This window comes from Dendrobates tinctorius, unplaced genomic scaffold, assembly GCF_039654945.1.
Source record: "Dendrobates tinctorius isolate UK_male_01 unplaced genomic scaffold, ASM3965494v1 ptg000200l, whole genome shotgun sequence".
NCBI classification, from domain to species: domain Eukaryota; kingdom Metazoa; phylum Chordata; class Amphibia; order Anura; family Dendrobatidae; genus Dendrobates; species Dendrobates tinctorius.
Genome location: NW_027361867.1, coordinates 1,219,291 through 1,245,908, shown reverse-complemented (window position 1 = coordinate 1,245,908; position 26,618 = coordinate 1,219,291). Strand labels below are relative to the sequence as shown.

At 47.6% G+C, this 26,618-nt stretch overlaps 1 protein-coding gene across 1 annotated transcript in view; it reads right to left on the bottom strand.

The window, feature by feature from the left end:
* LOC141056812 (uncharacterized) overlaps positions 1–19,479 on the bottom strand; it is a 34,120-nt gene extending 14,641 nt beyond the window's left edge. Inside the window, exons 1-2 of the mRNA XM_073553291.1 lie at positions 19,474–19,479; positions 3,478–3,568 (exon numbers count right to left, since the gene is read on the bottom strand). Of these exons, the coding sequence (XP_073409392.1) occupies positions 3,478–3,568; positions 19,474–19,479 (97 nt within the window). The remainder of the gene's footprint in view (positions 1–3,477; positions 3,569–19,473) is intronic.
* Positions 19,480–26,618: the final 7,139 nt, after the last annotated feature.

Here is a 26,618-nt window from a genome sequence, read left to right as displayed (position 1 = left end):
TCACCCCCAATTTTTATTTTCCTAACTGTAACAGGACCCCAAAAGTTATTGAGCGATTTGTCCTGAGTACGCTGATACCTGATATGTGGGGGTAAACCACTGTTTGGGCGCATGACAGAGCTCAGAAGGGAAGGAGCACCATTTGACTTTTTCAATGCAAAATTGGCTGGAATTCAGATCGGACGCCATGTTGCGTTTGGAAAGCCCCTGATGTGCCCAAACAGTGGAAACCCCCCACAAGTGACCCCATTTTGGAAACTAGACCCCCCAAAGAGCTTATCTAGATGTGTGGTGACACTGGTGAGCACTTTGAACCCCCAAGGGCTTCACAGAAGTTTATAACGTAACATTAAAAATCATATTTTTTTTAACACAAAAATGATCTTTTTGCCCCTAAATTTTTATTTTCCCAAGGTTAACAGGGGAAATAGAATCCCAAAAGTTATTGTGCAATTAGTCCTGAGTACGCTGATACTCCATATGTGGGGTAAACCACTGTGATCGCCTTACTGCGATCTTTGGGAGGCAGAATGAACAAATCCACAAATGGTGAAGAATTGGCTGTATTTTCACGCCGTTCCTCATCCTTTTTCATGTTTAACTTCTGTCACTCACTAAGAGACGCTTTTTTGTAAATAGTTTTTGAATCACTGTATTTTGAGGGTTATAATTTTCCCATATTTTGGCCCACAGAGTTATGTGAGGGCTTGCTTTTTGCGGGGCGACGGTTTTATTGGTACCATTTTCGGGCACATGATGTTTTTTGATCGCTTTCTATTCTGATTTATGTATTAGGGGATTTTTTTTAAATTATTTTATTATTTTTTTTTAAAAATTTTTTTTACCTTGTCCCTTTATGGGACTTTCACTTTTTTTTTAATTTGGCTGCAGGTATAATACATTGTACTGCTCCAGCATTGCAATGTATTATACCTATGGAGAAAGCTTCTGAGACCATGCTGTGAGTCATCACGGCAGAGATCGGGCCCTGCGATTACATCGTGGGGCTGCCGACCTGAAGGCAGAGGGAGCCCCCGACACGGATGCTGCTCCTGGCAGTTAGTGCAGGAAGCTCAGCCACCGGCAGTGCTGAGCTCCTGCACTGACTGGGTGGTAGATGTTAAAATTTCAGCATCTTCTGCCTGATCAAGCTGTGATTGGTCAGTCAGACTGACTGACCAATCACAGCGTTCTGGGTGCGGGGACTTACGGCATGGTTCCCTGCACCTCTGCCCATGCTTGTCAGCTGTCTGTTTTTACATGCAGTGACAGTTTAAATGCAGGACGGACACAGTCTGCCATGGTGTGGGAACTGACATCCTGCCATGATGGACTGTGTGCATCCTTGGACGTTAAGGGGTTAAACAACAGTAAACCCGAGTGGCCCTCATTTATGGTGGACCATTGGAGCTACTATGGATCCTGACCAGAAGATTAGAGAAAATAATATTGCTCCCCATTTCTGGAGAGATTGTGCAGTAATCTGAATTCCTTAGGATTGAAGACAATGTAATTTATGACGTGGAGAGAATCCATGACACCAGGGCTGGAGCCAACACATCTCCTGCAGGCGGGAATAAATGTATATTACAGCCCTCAGCCACGCACAGCTTAGAGATCTATCATGGCACAGATGGAATGTTTGTCCTGGAGATTATCACAATCCTCCTTGAAGTTAGTTGATTTTAATACAACTTTGAAAAGTCAGGATAAAGGGAAACTCTGCTGTTATTGGACAGAAATTCACACTTGGCCTCACAGCACATTTACTGTTGTCAATCATAAAAGGGAAGTTTGGCCAGAAAGACTGGACCTGGTCTTGTAGGGACCATGAGACATTCAGCAGCACAGAAGGGAGAGAAGATTCATCCGATAAGATCTCAGGGATCTAGGAAGCCACCAGCATCATTACCCTCCGCTTTCTCTTACAGGCCCAGCATAAGATTTTTCTACAAGTGATTTTCTATCTTGTCAGCACATTCTACGTACGCTGTCATTTGGCTTTATAGTTACAGATCTGGGCAGGTGACGGTCAGCGTCTCCTAATGTGAAGGAGAGAATGGCTAATGAAATCAATTATTAAACCTTATACAAGTCAGTTCAGATATGGTGTACCAAGATGGCGTCTGTGTCTTCAGACAACACCCTGGAAGGAATCCTTGGAATGCAGAAGCTGAGATACTGGATACCATATATGGAAGTGAAGCTGAAATGGACCTATCATAGACTGACACTGGCTACTCAGAAGATGGTGTGACACCCATTTCCTGTCTCTTTGTCTTGAGAATAAACTTTAGTTGTGTGCAAGCCTTTACTGAGAAAGGAGTAGACATCTAACTCTGTACTCAGTGTGACTCTTTAAGCGCGCACTCAGCCTATATTGGGTCAGGTACAAGCAATCATATAGATCTCGCTTTAAGGGATCAACCTCACACTAATCCCAGGAGGTAGGTGGATCCTCCAGGTCATAAGTTCTATTGAAAAGGGCTTTCAATCTTTCAATACGCAAAGTCATTTGAACAGTTTTGGGTGGAGGAGAATGTTGTGGTCTAGAGGCAAAATGGTGATCATGGTAATATGGCCCGACAGTTATGAATGAGTCACCGTAGGAGGCAAAAACAGAAATACTAGCTAAGTCCAGAAACCGAGAGAAGTTGGCAGCTATCGGATTGCAGACCCCTGAACCTATCAACAACAACTAGCAGTAGCCGTGGGGGGTTCCTACGGTGCCCTAGACCCCTCGATCACAGCCGGAGAACTAAATAGCCTAAAGACAGAAAGGGAAATCTAAACTGCCCCAGAGCAGACCCCCAAGCAATAGGCAGCCCCCAACATATAATGAAGGTGAAGCAAGATGAAAAAACACTAACACAGATAGAAAGATAGGCTGAGTAAATGATGGGGCCCAAGCTAACTAAATAGGACAGGATAGAAAAGCTGCTGTCTGCAATCCGCAAAAACCCTATAAAAACAAGAGCCAACAGACTGATAGGGAAAAAAGCCCTGAAGACGCTAGGCTTCAAAAAGACTATATCAGTACTCAGGTATTTTCTGAAGACAGAGCAAAAAGACAAAAAGGAATTCAGCTCACCCCAGCAGGGAATGGCAGAAATCCAGAAAAACAAGGCAAAACAAAACCAAAACACAAAAGCAAAAAGCAGAGCAGAAAACTTAGCTTTTGAGGAGCAGGAATCAGACTGGTCTCCTAGAATCCCTCAGAGAAATCACAGCAAGGCAGAAGGGAGTCGGCTGCCTTATATCCAGTCAGCAATTCCTGTCACCCAGTCATCATCTACCTGCTCAGGTGCTTGGTAATCAGCCTCACTACCTTCCTTCACCAGAAGAGGGAGTTCATCAGACCTCAATGGTGAAGGGGAAAATGAACTCACAACACCCGACTACACCACCGATAAAGCAGCCACAGCCGGTGACTGAGAGGAATCTGTGACGTCTCTGCATTTAGTGGTTACTACTCACCTGGGTAGTCATATGTGGGAATCTCCTCTTTACACCACTCATCACCCCTCACATATGTCTCTGTAGTATTAATATGGGTCAGATCTTCAACCTGAAACAAATATTGTAAAAGTCACCGACAGATGGAGAAGTCCCATCTATGATCAGCTCTAATCCTGCCATCTCCACCGTTCTCATTACACAAGAATAAAACATATAATACTGGTGGATAAAACAAGACTGAGCACAAGACCTTCACAGCCGTCTACACATCATAGGGGAGATCTCCTGACACCTTCTCTCCATCTACCTGATGATCCTGAGGAACACTGGGATCTTCTTGGTTACAGTCCTGTGGAAGAAGAGGACGGGGACATCTCTCTGGTGTTGTCCTCTTACTGGATAGATCTGGAGGAAACACATACAGGGACTGAATTCATTCTCTACATACAGATAATTATAGGCCGTGTGTATTTAGTCCTGTCTATTACCTGGAGATGTGAGGGGCTGGGGAACCTCCATTATGACGTTCTTGTACTGATCTCTGTGTCCTTCTAAATACTCCCACTCCTCCATGGAGAAATAGACAGCGACATCCTGACACCTTATAGGAACCTGACACATACAATGATACGTCATCCACTCGTTCTCTTCATAGTGTTACTGTATAATGTCCCAGCATTCCCAGCAGTGTCACCTCTCCAGCCAGCAGCTCAATCATCTTGTAGGTGAGTTTTAGGATCTTCTGGTCATTGATGTCCTCATGGATCAGGGGGTGAGGTGGAGCCCCCGTGATTGGGCTCAGGGGTCTTCCACATCCCTCAGACACAGGGTCCTGACAGCGATCACTAGAGGTCTTCTTCACCACTGTGTAATCCTGGTTATGGAGAGACACATTAATAAATCTCACTACAGACATTTCCAGAGTCCTCACCTCTCCAGTTCTGTCCATCTGTTATTCCCATAGATGAGAATGATGTAATTTGAGGTCATCAGAATCTCTCACCTCTCCAGTGAGACGGAAGAGGATCTCTAGAGTCAGATGTAATATCCTCTCCGCCATCTTGTCTCTGTCCATATCCATCCTTGATGGGTAAATCAGGAAAATTCTCTTCTGTAGAAGATCTTCACTGAGAGGAGCCGATATTGTAGAGACCTGAATGAGAAGAAGATGATCCGATGTAACATCATAAGAATCCGGTGTAATAATACAATTACTGGAGATAATAAGGGAAACATATGAGGAGATTTATTATCTTACAGGGTTTAGTTTTCTTCCCTGACATCTACTAATAAAACCTATATATTTAGGCCACAGACAACAAGCAGTTTCCTCCTCGGAGTCGGCAGCTGAACACGTTCCTCATAGACTCATCTTCCATAACGCTAATTCTCGTCTCATTACCGACACTGGAATCGGCATTAGCAATACTGCAGGAGATATTCATTACACGCGACATGAGAAATAACTCCTTCATGATGAGGACGACATCTTTATCCTCTACTGCGGCTCTAGAGACAGATTTGGCCAGAGTCGGTCACTGCCTCCATCCCCACCGGCCGTCTATATGAAGGTTTCCCGTCTTCCCCGCACTGGAATCTTCTCTCACGTTAGATCTCAGCTCTGAGTCACACACAGAAGTTTGAGGCTTTTAGAAAAGATTTTTTGTTTCGACAAACACAACGGACAGAAATGATCTGATCCCAAAGTCTCCATGTACAGTGATTTATGGGGTTTATTTCTGGCCTTAGGCTTTCCTATATTACAAGAAAAACTCCAGAAAAAGCCGATATTAAAATGTTTCTAAAGAAAATTGGCTCCAACAATTCTTGTAAGAAGAAAAAAATATGTAAAAAGCAGAAGACACATTTTATAATTGTTAACATGTTAAACATTTATTAAAAAGAAATTAATCTTTTTGTACCCCAGAACATAGATGTACACCGCAGGGACGGCACAGATGAGGCTTCTCCACAAACCCTGACAGTTTAACCCCTTGCTGCTGTGGAAAGCAAGCATGACATCTAAGAAGGTGTGACAGAGTTCGGCTGAATGCCCCCCGCCTCCAAGTACTCGATAGTATGGGGCGGCCTAGTTACTACGATACTTACATGCCTAATAATAGGGTCTGGGCTGCAATGTATGAAGGTCTATTAGGCCGGGCCAGAGGCAGCGTCCAATAAACATAGTGTTTGACGAGTGTGACCAACTTTTTACTATTGAGGCTGCCTATGCTGCATCAATAGTAAAAGATAGAATGTAAAAAATAATAATAAAAAAAAATATTGTTATTCTCACCTTCCCGCCTCTCTTCACGCTCCCGGTTCCAGTAATCCTTTGCGACAATTACCGAGATGATGTCCGTTCTCGCGGGATCGCGACGTCTCACGGTCATTCGTGATGACTTCGCGCGAATGACCGCGAGACTTCGCGATCCCGCGAGAACGGACGTCATCGCTCGCAAAGTATTACTGGGAACGGGAGCGTGGAGAGAGGAGGGAAGGCTGCACGGGACGTCGGAAGGTGAGAATAACAATATTTTTTATTTTAAATTCTATTTTTTACAGGGATATGGTACCCAGAGCCCGGAGGACAGTCTCCTCTCCTCCGGACCGTGGGTACCATCCCCAAATGTTCTGCTTACTTTTCGCATGGTGTGCACAGCCACATGTGGAAAGTAAGCAGAACAATGCATTCCTATGGGTGCGGGATCGCCGCGATTCCACAAAATTAATGAGCATGCTGCGGTTTTTACCGCGAAGCGATTCCGCCGCGATAAAAACCGCAGCATTAGCACAGCATTGCGGAATCCCATAGGAATGCATGGGATGCTTATTTTTCGTGGCAAAATCGTGCGGGTAAAACCGCCGCGGAAACACGAAAAAACCGCCACGTGTGAACTCAGCCTAAAAGTGGAAAAAATATCACAGTTTCAGCAATAAGAAATATCCATCACTAAAAGGAAAGCAGAGTCACTGCACAATGTTAGTTACGTCACGTCCATAACTACTTTATTATACGCTATTATCCTGTACACAGTGGAGTAGATAGAAATCACAGATCCCACAGCAATAGCTGGAATTGGACCCTCCAACGTAAAGAAAAAAAAAATCTATCTATATACACGGTTAAAAAAAATAAAGGGAACACTTAAACAACAGAATATAACTCCAAGTAAATCAAACTTCTGTGAAATCAAACTGTCCACTTATTTGAATGTTGTTTGTGCTTTCATACTCGTGGAAACATGAGACGGACTCTACAACCCACACAAGTGGCTCAGGTAGTGCAGCTCATCCAGGATGGCACATCAATGCGAGGTGTGGCAAGAAGGTTTGCTGTGTCTGTCAGCGTAGTGTCCAGAGGCTGGAGGCGCTACCAGGAGACAGGCCAGTACACCAGGAAATATGGAGGGGGCCTTATGAGGGCCAGTACACTAGGAGATGTGGAGGGGGTCGTATGAAGGCATCAGCCTAGCAGCAGGACCGCTACCTCCACCTTTATGCAAGGAGGAACAGGAGAAGCACTGCCAGAGACCTGCAAAATAACCTCCAGCAGGCCACAAATGTGCATGTGTCTGCACAAACGGTAAGAAACCGACTCCATGAGGATGGCCTGAGGTCACGACATCTACAGATGGGGTTGTGCTCACAGCCCAACACCGTACAGGACACTTGGCATTTGCCACAGAACACCAGGATTGGCAAATTCACCACTGGCGCCCTGTGCTCTTCACAGATGGAAGCAGGTTCACACTGAGCACATGTGACAGCCGTGACAGAGTCTGGAGACGCCGTGGAGAGCGATCTGCTGCCTGCAACATCCTTCAGCATGACCGGTTTGGCAGTGGGTCAGTAATGGTGTGGGGTGGCATTTCTTTGGAGGTCACACGATGTTGGGCTGTGAGCACAACCCCCATGGAGACACAATTGTGCCTTTACCTGGAGATAAATTCCCAGTGGGGGCAATTTCCAAAATGCAATAACTTAAGTGGGGAATTCAGCTCTTTTCGCACTTAAGGGATCTGTATATGGAGTCTACAAACTACAGTGGGGAAATAAGGATTTATTACGCTGCCAATTTTGGGGTAAAGTCACATTTTTGTAAGGAAAAAAAGTAAAATTGTCATTTTTTCCTTCCACATTGCTTATATTCCCGTCACAGTATCCGAATTCAGATATTGTCCTGTCAGAAAGGAGAAAACAGGGAGCAAAAGGGTTAATAGGACTCACGGGAGGAACCGGCCCAGAAAGCAGAAGATCCAGGAGTGTCCGCCACATATATGACTGCTCTGTGTGCACAGGACCTGTGATGAGGTCACAGGAGGGGAGGAGTCAGGGGTCACATGATCAGGGGCCTCAGTGTGTGCAGGACTCAGTGTGCTGGAGCGCTCCCGATAATCAGCTGCGTGTGTCGCGCTGTGTGATAGTCACAGCACCTGCATGGAGGGCGACACATGCAGCTGATTATCGGGAGCGCTCCAGGGATCCGGGGTCCCGATGCAGCTATTCGGTTAGCGATATTAGCCAATAACAACTTCTCCGACGATATTCGCTCATCTCTAGTAATAACAGCTCAAAGAAATTCACCAAACTTTTCATTAAGCTTAATAGCGAGACCCTATTAAATATTGAGCACCAGCGGGATGAAGCATTGACAGCGGCATGTAAAAGTGTGGGCGCCCCTGGTCAAAATGACCGTTATTGTGAGCAGTAGTAAGATGAAGATGAAATGATCTCTAAAAGGCCGAACCTCTAAGATGACACATGGCCTTTGTATTTTCGGCAAAAATAATAATAAATAATAAAACATTATATATATATGACTTTTTTACAATTTCATAATTGCAAAAAGGAGAAAGGGCAATGCAAAACTTTGGGCACCTTTAGAGATTTGTGCACTGAGATAATTTTGATCAAGATTTCACACCTTAATTAGCTTTTTAGGGTTATGGTGAGATCACATGGTGACCAGGAGCTACAGTCTGAGGAAAGGGCTAAAAAGCCTTCACTAGTCCCCTGTACAGCTGTATAATGAGGCCCAGGCTTTATAGTGAAGGGACAGGAGTGAGGGCCTGTTCCCAGGAGCTACAGTCTGAGGAAAGGGCTAAAAAGCCTTCACTAGACCCCTGTACAGCTGTATAATGAGGCCCAGGCTTTATAGTGAAGGGACAGGAGTGAGGGCCTGTTCTCAGGAGCTACAGTCTGAGGAAAGGGCTAAAAAGCCTTCACTAGACCCCTGTACAGCTGTATAATGAGGCCCAGACTTTATAGTGAAGGGACTGGAGTGAGGGCCTGTGTCCAGGAGCTACAGTCTGAGGAGAGGGCTAAAAAGCCTTCACTAGACCCCTGTACAGCTGTATAATGAGGCCCAGGCTTTATAGTGAAGGGACAGGAGGGAGAAAAGTGGGGAAGGAGCCAGAAGAGTCGGACTGCCCATCACTAACCTGCAGAGCCGCACTCCACATATATGGCTGCTCTGTGCACAGGACCTGTGATGAGGTCACAGGAGGGGAGGAGTCAGGGGTCACATGATCTCCGGAGTGCAGACCTCCATGGAGGCTTCTCCTCAGTCAGTGACATTCCCGCCATTATTTGCCCCTCACTACTGGCACAATTACCCCGCGCCGCCTTCTCTACACAGTGTTATGTGTGGAATGTAACGTGTGGTTTCTCTGGAGGGAAATAGACCCCACACATGAGGGAATTCTCACCGGTTACCGGCCGTCTACTATATGGCGGCATATGATTGTGCTATCGACTCCACACCAGGAGCTAAATTGCCCAAATCTCTAATGTAACCGCTATAAGAGAAGATATAACAAATTTCCCCTAAACTCACACAGCGGAGGAGGCCTCACTTGGAGCAATGTGACTCGCGCACAGAAAATCTATTCCCGGTTCTGTGATAAGTTATCGGCCGACAGGAAGAAGAAAGGTCTGAATTACTGCCCAGACTGGAGGAGAAACTGCAGGAGTGAGAATTGGCCAATCAGCGCTCTTCACCCCTATACTTATCTACACAAATACAAGATATGAAATGACAATTAGACGCCATTCTCACCACCAGAACGGAGAGGCGCTAACTTGGAGTAAAGCCGCGTTTTATCACCATGCCAATAAGCCTAATAAGATGCCGCTCGTAAGCTCAGAATGAGAGAGTCACTGCATATAATCTCCTCTATAAAAGACCCTAAGGGTCAGACCTCAGCCCACCCCGATGTCATGTATAGCACTTATAATGAATACTCCCAGAGTTTGTATTCGCCCCACAATCACCCCCCTCACTACTGGAGTCATTCCTTCACACACTACATCTACCTAACCTGACTGAGTCCGCGGCACAACAACTCCATTTACACATCTCTGAGGAGGAAATAGTTTCAACAACCAAAAAACTAAAAAGAGGAAAGTCCCCGGGGCCGGATGGTCTTACAGCAATATATTATAAAAAATGCAGCGATGTGCTGACACCACCTATAAAAACCTCTGTAATTCACTACTAAATGGCTCACAGCTGCCCCCTGAGCTCTACGTGGCGCATGTAACCGTAATCCCTAATCCTAAGAAAGATCATCTCACAACAAATTATAGACCTATATCCCTCTTATACATTGACTTCAAAATCTTTACATCCATTGTGACTAACAGGACCAATAAAATCCTCCCTCACCTCATCCATCGGGATCAGGTTGGTTTTATACCAGCGCGACAGGCCCCAGATAATATTAGGAGAGCGTTAAATATTATTCATACAACTAACCTACAGCGAAAGCGACTTCTCCTGCTTGCATTAGATACTGAGAGGGCTTTCGATTCGGTGTCCTGGACGTATCTTTTTACGGTTCTATCGGAAGTCGGATTCTCCTCTAAACTTATAAAGTGCCTCCAATTGTTATATGACAGCCCTATCGATTATGTAAAACTCCCGTCACCACATCCCCCTCCAATTAATATTCAGAGGGTACCAGGCAGGGCTGTCCTCTATCTCCGGATCTTTTTGCACTTGCAATGGAACCCATTGTGGAAGCAATAAGGAGAGATCAGAATATCCTGGGCCCTGAGAATATGGGAGACCAATATAAAGTCAGCCTCTTTGCGGATGATCTCCTGCTAACATTAATAAGTCCCCACACTACACTCCCTCACGTGTTTTCCCTCCTTCACGAATTTGAGAAGATCTCAGGGTTAAAGATTAACATTGATAAATCCGAAGCATTATTTGTAAATTTTCCTAAGAGCAAACTAATATAGCCTCCCATTTTGGGTTTATAGACAAAGAACATTATCTAACATATCTGGGTTTTAACTTAACAGCCAACAGGTCACCTCTGCTTAGGTGTCACGCGGGGCTTAGGTCAACTAAGGCTGAAATACCCGGGGCTCCTGTGGTGTCCCTTTAACTAGGGGAAACCCTGTCTGACCCTCAACCCAGGGTTTTTGCTAATGGTGCAAATGCCTGAGCCTCCAACCTTTCCTTATCTCCTGCTCAGCCCTAAGCTTAACCCTCCACCCTCCACCCAGTGAGGAGACAAACCACCAAAGCCCCACACAATAATGACAGACAGGGAGAACTTAAACTGCACCGCGCCGCATACACACAGGACTATACAGTAATGTGAACAGGGCACAACAAAACACAAATATGGGAAGGCGAAAAGGTAACAACGGATCATACGCCACCAGATACGAATCTCTCTCTCTCCAACACCTCCATTCCAGACCGGAACCACTTGGTATGAAACACAAGCTATAATCGGCGACGCCCATAGGCCAGCATGACTATTTAAAGACCGTGGGCGTGACCAAACATCCAACCTGATCTCCAGCTAGATTAACCCCCGATAGCCTGAGAAAATCAAGCCGGCGCCACTGAGGCTATAGTGGACGGAGGTGGAACTACCTCTGCCTGCCGGACGCTGTGGTGTGAATAGCGTCCGACATGACAAGTGGACGGAGGTGAAACTACCTCTGCCTGCCGGATGCTGTGGTGTGAATAGTGTCCGACATGACAGTACCCCGTCTTCTACGAGGGACCCCAGGGCCCTCAAGACTCATAGGACCCGGCTTGTCCGGATGATGACGGTGAAAAGAACTGACCAGCCGATCCGCATGTATGTCCGAGGCTGGTACCCAAGACCTCTCCTCCGGACCATACCCCCGCCAGTGTACCAAATACTGAAGAGTACGGCGCACTACTCGAGAGTCCACTACCTTGGAGACCTCAAACTCTAAATCGCCATCCACCATGACCGGAGGTGGCATCGGCGTCGTGTCCACAGAGCCTACCACCTTTTTCAATAAAGCCCTGTGAAACACGCTGTGTATCTTGTATACCGCAGGAAGTTCCAACCGATAAGCAACTGGGTTAATGATGGCAGCAATCTTAAAAGGCCCAATAAACCTTGGACCCAATTTTAAAGATGGAATTTTGAGTTTTATGTTTTTAGTCGCTAACCACACCCATTCACCCACACACAGGTCCGGACCTGGCACGCGTCTACTGTCAGCCACCCGTTTGTACCTCGCACTCATGCTCAACAATCGCTGTTTCACCCTCCTCCAGACCGATGATAATTGAGCTCCTAGCTGGTCCTCCTCCGGGACGCCCCCCGAGTCACCCTGACGTAAGGTACAAAATTGAGGATGTTGACTGTAAACACAAAAGAACGGAGACTCTCCCGATGACTCTTGGCGGTGATTATTTAACGCGAACTCGGCCAGAGGAAGGAAAGTAGACCACTCCTCTTGGTTGTCGGACACAAAGCATCGTAAATACTACTCCAGATTTTGGTTCATGCCCTCAGTTTGACCATTTGACTGTGGATGAAACGCCGATGAATGTGACAACTTGATCCCCAAACTTGAGCAAAAAGCTTTCCAAAACCTCGCCACAAATTGAGTTCCCCTATCAGATACTATGTCCGACGGAACTCCGTGGAGTCTGACCACCTCCTGCACAAACACCTGAGCCAACGTCTTTGCATTGGGCAAGGAAGGCAACGACACAAAATGCGCCATCTTTGAAAATCGGTCAACCACCACCAGGATGACTGTGTTCCCCGCCGAGGCTGGCAAGTCAGTGATAAAATCCATGGAGATTTCTGTCCATGGCCTATTAGGTACCCCCAGAGGCTGTAGCGTGCCAGCAGGACGGGCTCGGGGCGACTTGGCCCTAGTGCTTGTGATGCAAGCTGCCACGTACGAGACCACGTCCTGCCGGATTTTGGGCCACCAGAAACGACGCGATACCAGATCTAAGGTGCCCTTAACCCCTGGATGACCAGCCAGTACTGAGTCATGGTGTTCCCTCAACACCTTAAGACGAAGATGAAGGGGTACAAATGATTTGTTGGCGGGAAGTCCTGGCGGTACCTCCTCTTGGGCCTCGGCAATCTCCGCCTCTACCTCAGTCGTGAGAGCCGAGACCACTACACCTTCCTGGAGGATGGGTACCGGCTCTTCCCGAGGTTCTCCCCCCGGAAAACACCTGGACAAGGCATCCGCCTTGGTGTTTTTAGCCCCGGGACGGTAAGTCACCAGAAAATTGAAACGTGTAAAAAACAATGCCCAGCGAGCCTACCTAGGAGACAGACGCTTGGCCGACTCCAGATAGAGCAGGTTCTTATGGTCGGTGATGACTGTGACCTGGTGAGCCGCCCCCTCCAAGAAGTGTCGCCATTCCTCAAAAGCCAATTTGATGGCCAACAACTCCCTGTTGCCGATATCATAATTCCGTTCGACCGGCGACAGCTTCTTGGAGAAGTAGGCGCATGGATGCATATCGCTCAAGGACAAGCCCTGTGACAGTACTGCCCCCACTCCCACCTCAGACGCATCAACCTCCACCACAAAAGGTTTAGACACGTCCGGTTGCACCAGAATGGGGGCTGAAGCAAAACTGTTCTTCAGACGCTCAAATGCACGTATCGCCACCTCAGACCAGCTAGCCAGATCGGTACCTTTTTTTGTCATGTCCGTGAGCGGTTTGGCTATAGTAGAAAAGTGTTTTATAAATTTCTTATAATAATTAGCAAACCCAAGGAACCGCTGGAGCGCTTTCAGATTATCAGGCCTTTCCCATTGCAGCACCGCTTGCACCTTCGCGGTGTCCATTTTAAACCCTGCGGCGGACACAATATATCCCAAAAAAGGCAACTCCTGAACAAAAAATAAGCATTTTTCCAGCTTAGCATAGAGCTTATTCTCCCGGAGCAACTGTAACACCTGCCTGACATGCTCTAAATGAGTGTCCCGGTCGCTTGAATAAATGAGGATATCATCCAGGTATACAATCACAAATCTCCCCAGGACATGAGCAAATACATCATCAATAAAATGTTGGAAAACAGCAGGCGCGGTTGTCAACCCAAATGGCATAACCAGGCTCTCAAAATGACCCTCAGGAGTGTTAAACGCCGTCTTCCACTCATCCCCCTGACGGACCCTTATGAGGTTATACTCCCCCCTGAGGTCAAGCTTGGAAAACCACTTCGCCCCCGCCACCTGGTTGAACAAATCAGGGTTCAAAGGCATCGGGTAGGGATCACGGATCGTAATCTGGTTTAACTCCCGGAAATCCAGACCCGGGCGTAACCCCCCATCTTTCTTCTTAATGAAGAAAAACCCCGCTGCTACAGGCGAGGACGAAGGCCGGATGTGTCCTTTGCTCAGACTCTCCGCGATGTAGTCTTTCAGAGCTTGTCTCTCTGGACCCGAAATATTAAACATCCTGGCCTTAGGTAATTTGGCCCCGGGTTTTAACCTAATCACACAGTCATAGGCTCGATGTGGAGGCAGTTCTGAGCAACTCTTCTCAGAGAATACATCCGCGAAATCCTGCAAAGCCTCCGGAAGGCTGGGCGTCACGGCGGACACACATGTGGCCAAGCAATTGTCCTGGCAGAAACCACTCCATTGGACTATGTCCTGAGTTTTCCAATCAATCACCGGGTTGTGCCTGGACAACCATGGAAAACCCAGGACCATTTGTGCTGGGAGATTACGGAGGACCCTACATGTAACCCACTCAGAATGTAGGACCCCAATGTGGAGTTTCACCTCAGCCACAAACTCCATAATCTCCCCTTGTGGGAGGAGAGCGGCATTAATGGTAACCACCTGAATGGGATGAGGGAGTTTTTCGGTCTTAAACCCGGCAGTGCGTGCAAACTCCTCATCTATGAGATTGGTGGCGGAACCGCTATCCACAAACACTGATATTGGTAGCTCTCTGCCCGCGATAATAATCTTGGCAGGGAGCATACATTGAGATACCATCATGGAGGATATGCATACGCTCAGTTGGGCCTCCTCCATACCCTCTGAGCCTAACAGTTTTCCGCCGGTGTGACCTTCTTCGGTAGCACAGGACAAGCGTTAACATAATGATTCCTTTTACCACAGTAAAAACATGCTCCGGGCTTCCTGAACCCAGGAACGCGACGCTTAACCTGTGACACCCCCACAATTTGCATAGGTTCAGTGGGCTCACCTGCAGCAACCACACTTGCACCTCTGCTTTCCCCCAGGGGTAGCGTCTCCTGTGCCCCCTGACGCAAACGGCGATCAATACGTATAACCAAACTCATGGCAGACTCTAACGATGCAGGAGTCTCATACATCAGGAGTGCCTGTTTAACGTTCCCTGATACCCCATGAATAAACTGACTCCGCAGCGCTGGGTCGTTCCACTGTGTGTCTACTGCCCAACGGCGAAATTCCGAACAGTAGTCCTCCGCCAAGCGCTCCCCCTGGCGGAGGGCGCGGATTTTAGATTCCGCTAGAACCAATCTGTCAGGATCATCATAAATGAGCCCGAGTGCAGAAAAAACATTATCGACAGAATGAAATGTAGCAGAGTCAGCTGGTAAGGAAAACGCCCATGCTTGGGGGTCCCCACTCAGTAATGATAACACCAGACCCACCCGCTGAGCCTCATTACCTGAGGAGATAGGGCGCATGCGGTAGTATAACTTGCAGGCCTCCCGAAATATGACAAATTTGCTGCGTTCCCCTGAGAATCGTTCTGGCAGCGGGATCTTCGGCTCTGCACCGATACCTGCAGATGCCGTTTGCACCTTCGATACTACCAGGCCCTGCTGCTGAACTGCCCCTTTCAACTCGGAGACCTGTAAGGACAGCGCCGCCAACTGGCGGGTTATGGAATCCATGGGATCCATGGACTCCTGAAAAATGTAGGCCGATTATAATGTCACGCGAGGCTTAGGTCAACTAAGGCTGAAATACCCGGGGCCTCTGTGGTGTCCCTTTAACTAGGGGAAACCCTGTCTGACCCTCAACCCAGGGTTTTTGCTAATGGTGCAAATGCCTGAGCCTCCAACCTTTCCTTATCTCCTGCTCAGCCCTAAGCTTAACCCTCCACCCTCCACCCAGTGAGGAGACAAACCACCAAAGCCCCACACAATGACAGACAGGGAGAACTTAAACTGCACCGCGCCACATACACACAGGACTATACAGTAATATGAACAGGGCACAACAAAACACAAATATGGGAAGGCGAAAAGGTAACAACGGATCATACGCCACCAGATACGAATCTCTCTCTCTCCAACACCTCCACTCCAGACCGGAACCACTTGGTATGAAACACAAGCTATAATCGGTGACGCCCATAGGCCAGCACGACTATTTAAAGACCATGGGCGTGACCAAACATCCAACCTGATCTCCAGCTAGATTAACCCCCGATAGCCTGAGAAAATCAAGCCGGCGCCACTGAGGCTATAGTGGACGGAGGTGGAACTACCTCTGCCTGCCGGACGCTGTGGTGTGAATAGCGTCCGACATGACAAGTGGACGGAGGTGAAACTACCTCTGCCTGCCGGACGCTGTGGTGTGAATAGCGTCCGATATGACATTAGGTGGAATTACACTCCACTGATCCAAAACTTCCAGAGGGACATGGATAGATGGGCTTCCTTAAAGTTATCCTGGCCCGGCAGAATATATGCATTAAAAATGGTGTCACTGCCTCGCTTCTTCTATTTAGGTCCCTCCCAATTATGGTATCAGCCAGAACGTTCACTCATTTACACTCTATGATGTCTAAGTTTCTTTGGCTCGGAAAACAACCCAAAAACTTATGTTCCGTCACAGAAAAAAAGGGGGTTTATCCCTCCCTAATTTTACACTTTATTACAAGTCGGCACAGATTGCTCCATTAATAAGTGCGTGTTCATATCCCAATAGTCCGAGATGGGTTATTCTGGAATCATTTCTCTCCAGACCATTCTCTTTATCAGGCCTAATGTGGACCACAGACTGACTTCCACGGGGGTTAATGAATGTGGCTCCTTTTACAGTCCACTCGTTGCTTCTTTGGAGGAAAGTTTAAATATAACTTACAATCAAGCCCTTCTCCCCTGACAGCTATATTACAAAACCCCATGTTCCCACCAGGCCTTGAGCCTCAAATTTTTTCTTGGTGGAAGCTGAAAGGTATTCATGTACTTAAACATTTGTGATCCCCATTTAATATCTTACTTGACAGATATGAATTTGTTCAAAAATTTGAACCTCCAGTTAGGGAGGTAATGCGATTGAACCAGATCTTCCACTTTGCAAAGCAGATCCTCCCGAGCGGTACTACTCTCAGGGCAACGAGTTTTGAAAAATAATGTCTAAATGACCCTTTGGGCAGGGGAACGATCTCATTGATCTACTATGCTAGAAATTCTCCACAAAATGATAAAAAATTTGAAGTATATGTTACAGTGGGAGGAGGATTTGGAGTTTGAACAGTCAATTGATGAATGGTATCGTAACTGTGACACCATATCAAGAGGTAGTCACCAGACTTCCCTTGTTGAGACTTCCTTAAAACTATTGTACAGAGTCTATTATGTACCGGAAAAAATTCACAACATTTTTCCTAAAATCTCGGGAGACTATTTTAAGGGCTGTGGAATATCTGGTGACATGAAACATATTTGGTGGTCTTGTACGGTGGTTTCTGGGCTTTGGGAGAAGGTGAAGTGTCTGATAGCACAGATGTATGGTGGACCGGTTGATCTGGAACCTTTTACTCTTTTACTGGGAACCAGGACTTCCCGGCTTCCAGAAAGCTTTCAGAAGCTACTAAACTACTTATGTATGGCCACTAAAATCCACATTGCGGCAAAGTGGAAGTCGCCCTCACTGTCAATATCTATGGTGAAAGAGAAGATGAACGACATTATGTTATTCTCATTTGTGGCCCCAGCGTTTCTTGTAGAATAAATCCCTTTCTCACACAGTCCTGTAGTAATGACTTTGTTCTCACGTTTTGTAGGAGGGTTCGTCTGACTCCATCTTATGTTATTAGTATAAGTGTGAGAGATGAGAGACCGACGACCGCAGTTTTACCGTGTGTGTCCGGTGTCAATTCTACAGTGTGAGAGATGCGGGGTCTGTGACCGAAGCTGGGGGTATACGGGTGTATACAGCATACGCAGAGGGGTCTGTGACCGAAGCTGGGGGTATACGGGTGTATACAGCATACACAGGGATCTGCGACCAAAGCTGGGAGTATACGAGTGTATACAGCATACATAGGGGTCTGCGACCAAAGCTGGGGGTATACAGGTGTATACAGAGTACACAGGGATCTGCGACCGAAGCTGGGGGTATACGGGTGTATACAGCATACACAGAGGGGTCCGTGACCGAAGCTGGGGGTATACGGGTGTATACAGCATACATAGGGGTCTGCGACCAATGCTGGGGGTATACGGGTGTATACAGAGTACACAGGGGACTGCGACCAAACCTGGGGGTATACGGGTGTATACAGTGTACTGGCCTACTACCGCTTCATTGATGATATTTTAATCATCTGGACGGAGTCTGAGCAACAGCTAAAGACGTTCCACGAACAGTTTCCATCCAAAACACATAAAGAACTCTATTATCTATAGCCAAGCCATCAGATACAATCGTATATGTTCCAACCCCATGGATAGAGACAAACACCTTGGTCGCCTCAAAAAGACCTTTTTGAATCAGGGTTACCATCCAAGAACAATTGAAAACCAAATTACAAGAGCCACCAGAATGTCAAGGAATCACTTGCTACATTACAAAGCTAAAGAAGAAAATAACCGAGTGCCTCTAGTGGTCACCTACAACCCAAATCTGGAGGTGCTAAGGGGAGCTGCATGGAAATTGCAACCTTTACTACAAAAAGATGCCCGATTAAAATCCATTGTTCCAGACCCCCCACTGCTGTGTTTTAGGCAGCCCCCAAATTTAAGAAGCATCATTGTCAGAAGCTCCCTGTCCTCTCCAACAGCTGCAGGAACCTTTCCTTGCAACCAGAAAAAATGTAAAACCTGTCCATTTATAATGACCACGGACAAGATAAAGATCCCCACCTCACATCAGGACTACAAGATCCCAGGTACTCTCAACTGCATTACATCTAATGTGGTGTACTTAATTATTTGTCCTAAATGTCCAACTGGGGGTCTGTATGTGGGGAAGACAGAGCAAAAGCTTAGAACAAGGATGAATGCTCATCGTCACACAATAAGAGAAAAAAGAATGGATCTACCTGTGGCAAAACATTTCTGTATCCCTGATCACAGCAGCGTGGATATGAAATTACTGGTATTGAGAGGTAACTTCAATTCTCAGAGAGAGAGACGAGTTTGGGAGTACAAATTTATGACGACCTTTGACACTCTCAGTGCTGGAATGAATGTGTCGCATGGATTTATGTCTTTTTACATCAATTAAGGAATTTCCTTTTAAAACCTTGTGGGGGCATCACAACACAGAACTAGACCCCAATCAGAGGACCATAAAACATCCGGACTCCTTATCTATGAACTGGTCCAATGTTTATATTTATGTTTCTCCCTCTCCCATATTGATAGTTCTGCTTCACGTCACTTGTCTTATCTATTGCATTTTTTCTAGGCCGTACTGTGCATAAATATGTGACTTCAGATTTTGTATTAGTCTAGCCTGATGAAGAGACCTGAGTAGTCTCGAAAGCTTGCAACGTGTTACCATCATTTCGGTTAGCCATTAAAAGGTATCAACTACTGAGGACTCTCAATCCTGAATATTTTTCTACAATGTACACAGGGATCTGTTACCAAAGCTGGGGATATACGGGTGTATACAGCATACACAGGGGGGTCTGTGACCAAAGCTGGGGATATACAGGTGTATACAGTGTACACAGGGGTCTGCGACCAAACCTGGGGGTATACGGGTGTATACAGCATACACAGGGTTCTGCGACCAAAGCTGGGGATATACGGGTGTATACAGTGAACACGGGGCTGTGACCAAATCTAGGGGTATACGGTGTATACAGCGTACACAGAGGGGTCTGTGACCGAAGCTGGGGGTATATGGGTGTGTACAGCGTACACAGAGTGGTCTGCGACCGAAGCTGGGGGTATACGGGTGTATACAGCATACACACAGGTTCTGAGACTGAAGCTGGTGGTATACAGGTGTATACAGTGTGAGAGACGCGGGGTCTGTGACTGAAGCTGGGGGTATACAGGTGAATACAGTATACACAGGGGTCTGCGACTGAAGCTGGGGGTATATGGGTGTATACAGTGTACACAGGGGTCTGCGACCAAAACTGGGGATAAACAGGTGTATACAGTGAACACGGGTCTGTGACCGAAGCTGGGGGTATACGGGTGTACACAGCATACACGGAGGGGTCTGTGACCGAAGCTGGGGGTATACGGGTGCACACAGTGTACACAGAATGGTCTGCGACCGAAGCTGGGGGTATACGGGTGTATACAGCATACACAGGGGTCTGCGACCAAAGCTGGGGGTATACAGGTGTATACAGAGCACACAGGGATCTGAGATTGAAGCTGGGGTATACAGGTGTATATAGTGTGAGAGACGCGGGGTCTGTGACTGAAGCTAGGTGTATACAGTATACACAGGGGTCTGCGACTGAAGCTGGGGGTATATGGGTGTATACAGTGTGCACAGGGGTCTGCAACCGAAGCTGGGGGTATACGGGTGTATAAAGAGCACACTGAGGGGTCTGCGACTGAAGCTGGGGGTATACGGGTGTATACAGCGTACACAGGGGTCTGCGCCCGAAGATGGGGGTAAACGGGTATATACAGCGTACACTGTGGGGTCTGAGACCGAAGCTGGGGGTATACAGCGTACACAGAGGGGTCTGTGACTGAAGATGGGGGTATACAGAGTACACAGAGGGGTCCACACAAACACGGCTTCGCTCCGTACACCTCATACACACACAGCTCCACTCCCTACACCTCGTACACACATGGCTCCACTCCGTACACCTCGTACACACACGGCTCCACTCTGTACAGCTCGTACACACACGGCTCTGCTCCGTACACCTCGTACACACACGGCTCCGCTCCGTACACCTCGTACACACGGCTCCACTCCGTACACCTCGTACACACACGGCTCCGCTCCGTACACCTCGTACACACACGGCTCCGCTCCGTACACCTCGTACACACACGGCTCCGCTCCATACACCTCGTACACACAGGGCTCCCCTCCGTACACCTCGTACACACACGGCTCCGCTCCGTACACCTCGTACACACACGGCTCCGCTCCGTACACCTCGTACACACACGGCTCCGCTCCGTACACCTCGTACACACACGGCTCTGGTCCGTACACCTCGTACACACGGCTCCGCTCCGTACACCTCGTACACACACGGCTCCTCTCCGTACACCTCGTACACACACGGCTCCACTCCGTACACCTCATACACACACGGCTCCACTCCGTACACCTCATACACACACGGCTCCACTCCGTACACCTCATACACACGGCTCCGCTCCGTACACCTCGTACACACACGGCTCCGCTCCGTACACCTCGTACACACACGGCTCCGCTCCGTACACCTCGTACACACACAACCCTGCTCCGTACACATCGTACATGGGTCGCCCTCCAAGGGCTGTGGGGTTACTCGGTACCGGGCCGGTGTCAAGGCGGGAATGTGTCACAGCAGCGGTGACCCGGTCCGTGGCCCTGGGCGCCCAATGTCAATGGCGGTGGTGTAGTTAATGGGAGAATAGTTTGTGACGCCGCCCATGGTGTTTGGCAAGTATGGTGTTAGGCCAACGCTGCATACAGATCCGCTGGGACTGATGGTGTGGTGCAACAGAGATGGTATAGCTCCCCACAGGTGGAGCTGTAGTCCCAGGGCAGTGTAGGTGCAATGGATGAGGAGAGGCGCAGGATGGGGTAGATGTTGTTACCCAGGTGTAGCGGTGCTGGAATAACTGGAGGACACAGGGTGTGCGGTTCCAAGGCTTTACTCACTGTTTGCAGTTCACACACACGCCTGCCTCTGTACTGTGTTCTCCGGGTCAGGGCTCCAGCCAACCTCCAGGCCAGATAGGATTCTCCCTTCCACACTCCACCAATATGTACCTTCACTGAACGACTCCTCCAATGCGCCTTTAGGTGCGAAGCACTTCAGTACCTAGTTATCCTGGAATGCCTCTCACTAGGTGTTCCTAGTCTTTACTTGTATGACAGACAGCTGTAGCCAGCTTTGGGGACTCCTCACTGCGTCCCGGCTCTCTATTCAGTTGCTGTTGTGTCCCAAGTCTATGAGGGGAGCAAGGCGTTAGCGGCTCACTACTCCTCCGGTGTCTGTTGCCAGACATAAAGATCCAATCAACCTCGAGGACCGGGCCCCGGCCTTTACGCTCTTTGAACTGGAAGGGTTCTCTCTCTTTCTCAACCTGCTTCCCACCGTCCTTCTATTCTCCTTTGTTCCGATCTGTTCTATCTCTCTTATGGAAGGTTAGGTTATCAAACCCTGTCTTATGAGGAAAGGTTGCAGGATTTGGGAATGTTTAGTTTGCAAAAGAGAAGACTGAGAGGAGACTTAATAGCTGTCTACAAATATCTAAAGGGCTGTCACATTGTAGAAGGATCAACTTTATTCTCATTTGCACAAGGAAAGACTAGAAGCAATGGGATGAAACTGAATGGGAGGAGACACAGATTAGATATTAGAAAAAACTTTTTGACAGTTAGAGTGATCAATGAGTGGAACAGGCTGCCACGAGAAGTGGTGAGTTCTCCTTCAATGGAAGTCTTCAAACAGAGGCTGGACAGATATCTGACTGGGATGATTTAGCGAATCCTGCTTTGAGCAGGGGGTTGGACCAGATGGCCCAGGAGGTCCCTTCCAACTCTACGATTCTATGATTCTATGATCAATCTTATCAGTCTCTTTCTCTGGTCTTTCTCATGCCAGCAGCCCAGATCACTGGGACCTGCTGCAGCACGTCCCTCAGACACCCATCTTCTCTCTCCGCTAACCAACTAACTGTCTCTCTGTCTGTTAACTTTCACTCTTCCCCTTCTTTTATAGCTAACTCCACCCGCCTCCCCAGCACCTCTCGTGTTACGAAGCCAGGGACCACAAAAGGCAACCTATGAACTTTCCAGCATAAAGCATGGATGGGTCCCTGCTGAACTATCCTGTGTGTGGGGTGCAGGTGTGGAGTGTGGTCAGGAGTTCCCACCATACGTGGATGGTGGGGCACTACACCTTAGGAGGTGCAGTACCTCTGTGGCGACTGAAGCCTCAGGGGCGCCACATACACACACGGCTCCACGCCGTACACCTCGTACACACGGCTCCGCTCCGTACACCTCGTACACACAGGGCTCCGCTCCGTACACCTCGTACACACACGGCTCCGCTCCGTACACCTCGTACACACGGCTCCGCTCCGTACACCTCGTACACACACGGCTCCGCTCCGTACACCTCGTACACACATGGCTCCGCTCCGTACACCTCGTACACACGGCTCCGCTCCGTACACCTCGTACACACATGGCTCCGCTCCGTACACCTCGTACACACATGGCTCCGCTCCGTACACCTTGTACACACACAGCTCCGCTACATCCACCCTGTAAACCCCTCCTGACCCCACACAGAAACTTCCCCTCATCCAGCACCATGACAACCAGCACAGCAGAGTCCTGCCCACACTGAGGCCCCTGATCATGTGACCCCTGACTCCTCCCCTCCTGTGACCTCATGACAGGTCCTGTGCTCACAGAGCAGCTGTAGAAATCTCCGGCCTCGGGGGTCTCACCAGACTTCGCTCTTTTCTTGCAGGGGCCGCAGTGGATTTCATCCTGGACCCATAGAGCTGAATAGAGGAGCGATGTTCCTTCACTCTGATGGGAATTGATGGTGATGTTGATGAGTCTATGAGGAACGTGTTCAGCTGCCGACTCCGAGGAGGAAACTGCTTGTTGTCTGTGGCCTAAATATATAGGTTTTATTAGTAGATGTCAGGGAAGAAAACTAAACCCTGTAAGATAATAAATCTCCTCATATGTTTCCCTTATTATCTCCAGTAATTGTATTATTACACCGGATTCTTATGATGTTACATCGGATCATCTTCTTCTCATTCAGGTCTCTACAATATCGGATCCTCTCAGTGAAGATCTTCTACAGAAGAGAATTTTCCTGATTTACCCATCAAGGATGGATATGGACAGAGACAAGATGGCAGAGAGGATGTTACACCTCACCCTAGAGATCCTCTTCCGTCTCACTGGAGAGGTGAGAGATTCTGATGATGTCACATTACATCATTCTTATCTATGGGAATAACAGATGGACAGAACTGGAGAGGTGAGGACTCTGGGAATGTCTGTAGTGAGATTTATTAATGTGTCTCTCCATTACCAGGATTTCACAGTGGTGAAGAAGACCTCTAGTGATCGCTGTCAGGACCCTGTGTCTGAGGGATGGGGAAGACCCCTGAGCCCAATTACGGGGCCTCCACCTCACCCCCTGATCCATGAGGACATCAATGACCAGAAGATCCTAGAACTCACCTACAAGATGATTGAGCTGCTGACTGGAGAGGTGACACTGCTGGGAATGCTGGGACATTATACAGTAACACTATGAAGGGATCGGGGGGATGACGGTATCATTGTATGTGTCAGGTTCCTATAAGGTGTCAGGATGTCGCTGTCTATTTCTCCATGGAGGAGTGGGAGTATTTAGAAGGACACAGAGATCTGTACAAGAACGTCATAATGGAGGTTCCCCTGCCCCTCACATCACCAGGTAATAGACAGGACTAAATACACACGGCCTATAATTATCTGTATGTAGAGAATGAATTCAGTCCCTGTATGTGTTTCCTCCAGATCTATCCAGTAAGAGGACAACACCAGAGAGATGTCCCCGTCCTCTTCTTCCACAGGTCTGTAACCAAGAAGATCCCAGTGCTCCTCAGGATCATCAGGTAGATGGAGAGAAGGTGTCAGGAGATCTCCCCTATGATGTGTAGACGGCTGTGAAGGTCTTGTGCTCAGTCTTGTTTTATCCCCCAGTATTATATGTTTTATACTTGTGTAATGAGAACGGTGGAGATGGCAGGATTAGAGCTGATCATAGATGGGACTTCTCCATCTGTCGGTGACTTTTACAATATTTGTTTCAGGGTGAAGATCTGACCCATATTAATACTACAGAGACATATGTGAGAGGTGATGAGCGGTGTAAAGAGGAGATTCCCACATATGACTACCCAGGTGAGTAGTAACCACTGAATGCAGAGAAGTCACAGATTCCTCTCAGTCACCGGCTGTGGCTGCTTTATCGGTGGTGTAGTCCGGCCGTATTACCATGATCACCATTTTGCCTCTAGACCACAACATTCTCCTCCACCCAAAACTGTTCAAATGACTTTGGGCATTGAAAGCCCTTTTCTATAGAACTTACAACCTGGTAGATCCACCTACTCCCTGGAAGTCAAATGACAGCGTACGTAGAATGTGCTGACAAGATAGAAAATCACTTGAAGAAAAATCTTATGCTGGGCCTGTAAGAGAAAGCGGAGGGTAATGGTGCTGTTGGCTTCCTAGATCCCTGAGATCTTATCGGATGAATCTTCTCTCCCTTCTGTGCTGCTGAATGTCTCATGGTCCCTACAAGACCAGGTCCAGTCTTTCTGGCCAATCTTCCCTTTTATGAGCGACACCAGTAAATGTGCAGTGAGGCCAAGTGTGAATTTCTGTCCAATAACAGCAGAGTTTCCCTTTATCCTGACTTTTCAATTTGTATTAAAACCAACTAACTTCCAGGAGGATTGTGATAATCTCCAGGACAAACATTCCACCTGTGCCATGATAGATCTCTAAGCTGTGCGTGGCTGATGGCTGTAATATACATTTATTCCCGCCTGCAGGAGATGTGTTGGCTCCAGCCCTGGTGTCATGGATTCACTCCATGTCATAAATTACATTGTTATTGATCCTAAGGAATTCAGATTACTGCACGGTCTCTCCTGAAATGGGGGCGCTAATACTTTCTCTACTTTTCTAGTCAGGACTCACAGTGACTCCAATGATCCACCATAAATCTTTATTTTTTTTTTATTTTTTTTTTTTTATATAGCGCTAACATATTCCGCAGCGCTTTACAGTTTGCACACACATTATCATCACTGTCCCCAATGGGGCTCACAATCTAAATTCCCTATTAGTATGTCTTTAGAATGTGGGAGGAAACCGGAGTACCCGGAGGAAACCCACGCAAACACGGGGAAGAACATACAAACTCCTTGCAGATGTTGGGCCCTGGGATTTGAACCCAGGGCCCCAGCGCTGCAAGGCTGCAGCGCTAACCACTGAGCCACCGTGCCGCCACAATGAGGGCAACCCTGTTTTAGTGATGGAGTTCTCCCTTCATATTTACGTTGTTGTTGGGGATGTTACATAGAGTAATAAATTATGTCTTTTTTACCTGTTCATTCTGTATGATGACAGAGGTATAGTATTGAGGCGCACACAGTCTAATAGGGGAGGTGCTGGTGTAAGGACTGATAAGTCCCAAATAAAAGAGAGTCAAGGGTTCACCGCTCATATAATTTATAATGCAGAATTTCATTTATTACTGTCCAAAAAAAGCTGCTCTTACAAATGAGCGGGTCTTACCTTTTATGTTACTTATTCTTTTGTACGTACTTACAGTTTTGTCTGTTTCGTTGTATTTACATTTCATTCTTTTCTTTTAGTGATTCAGTGAGTAAGACCCGGGAGGGGCGAAATGTCTGATGTAGCTGTTGTCCCTTTTTACAACCTTGGTTGCTATGTTTATG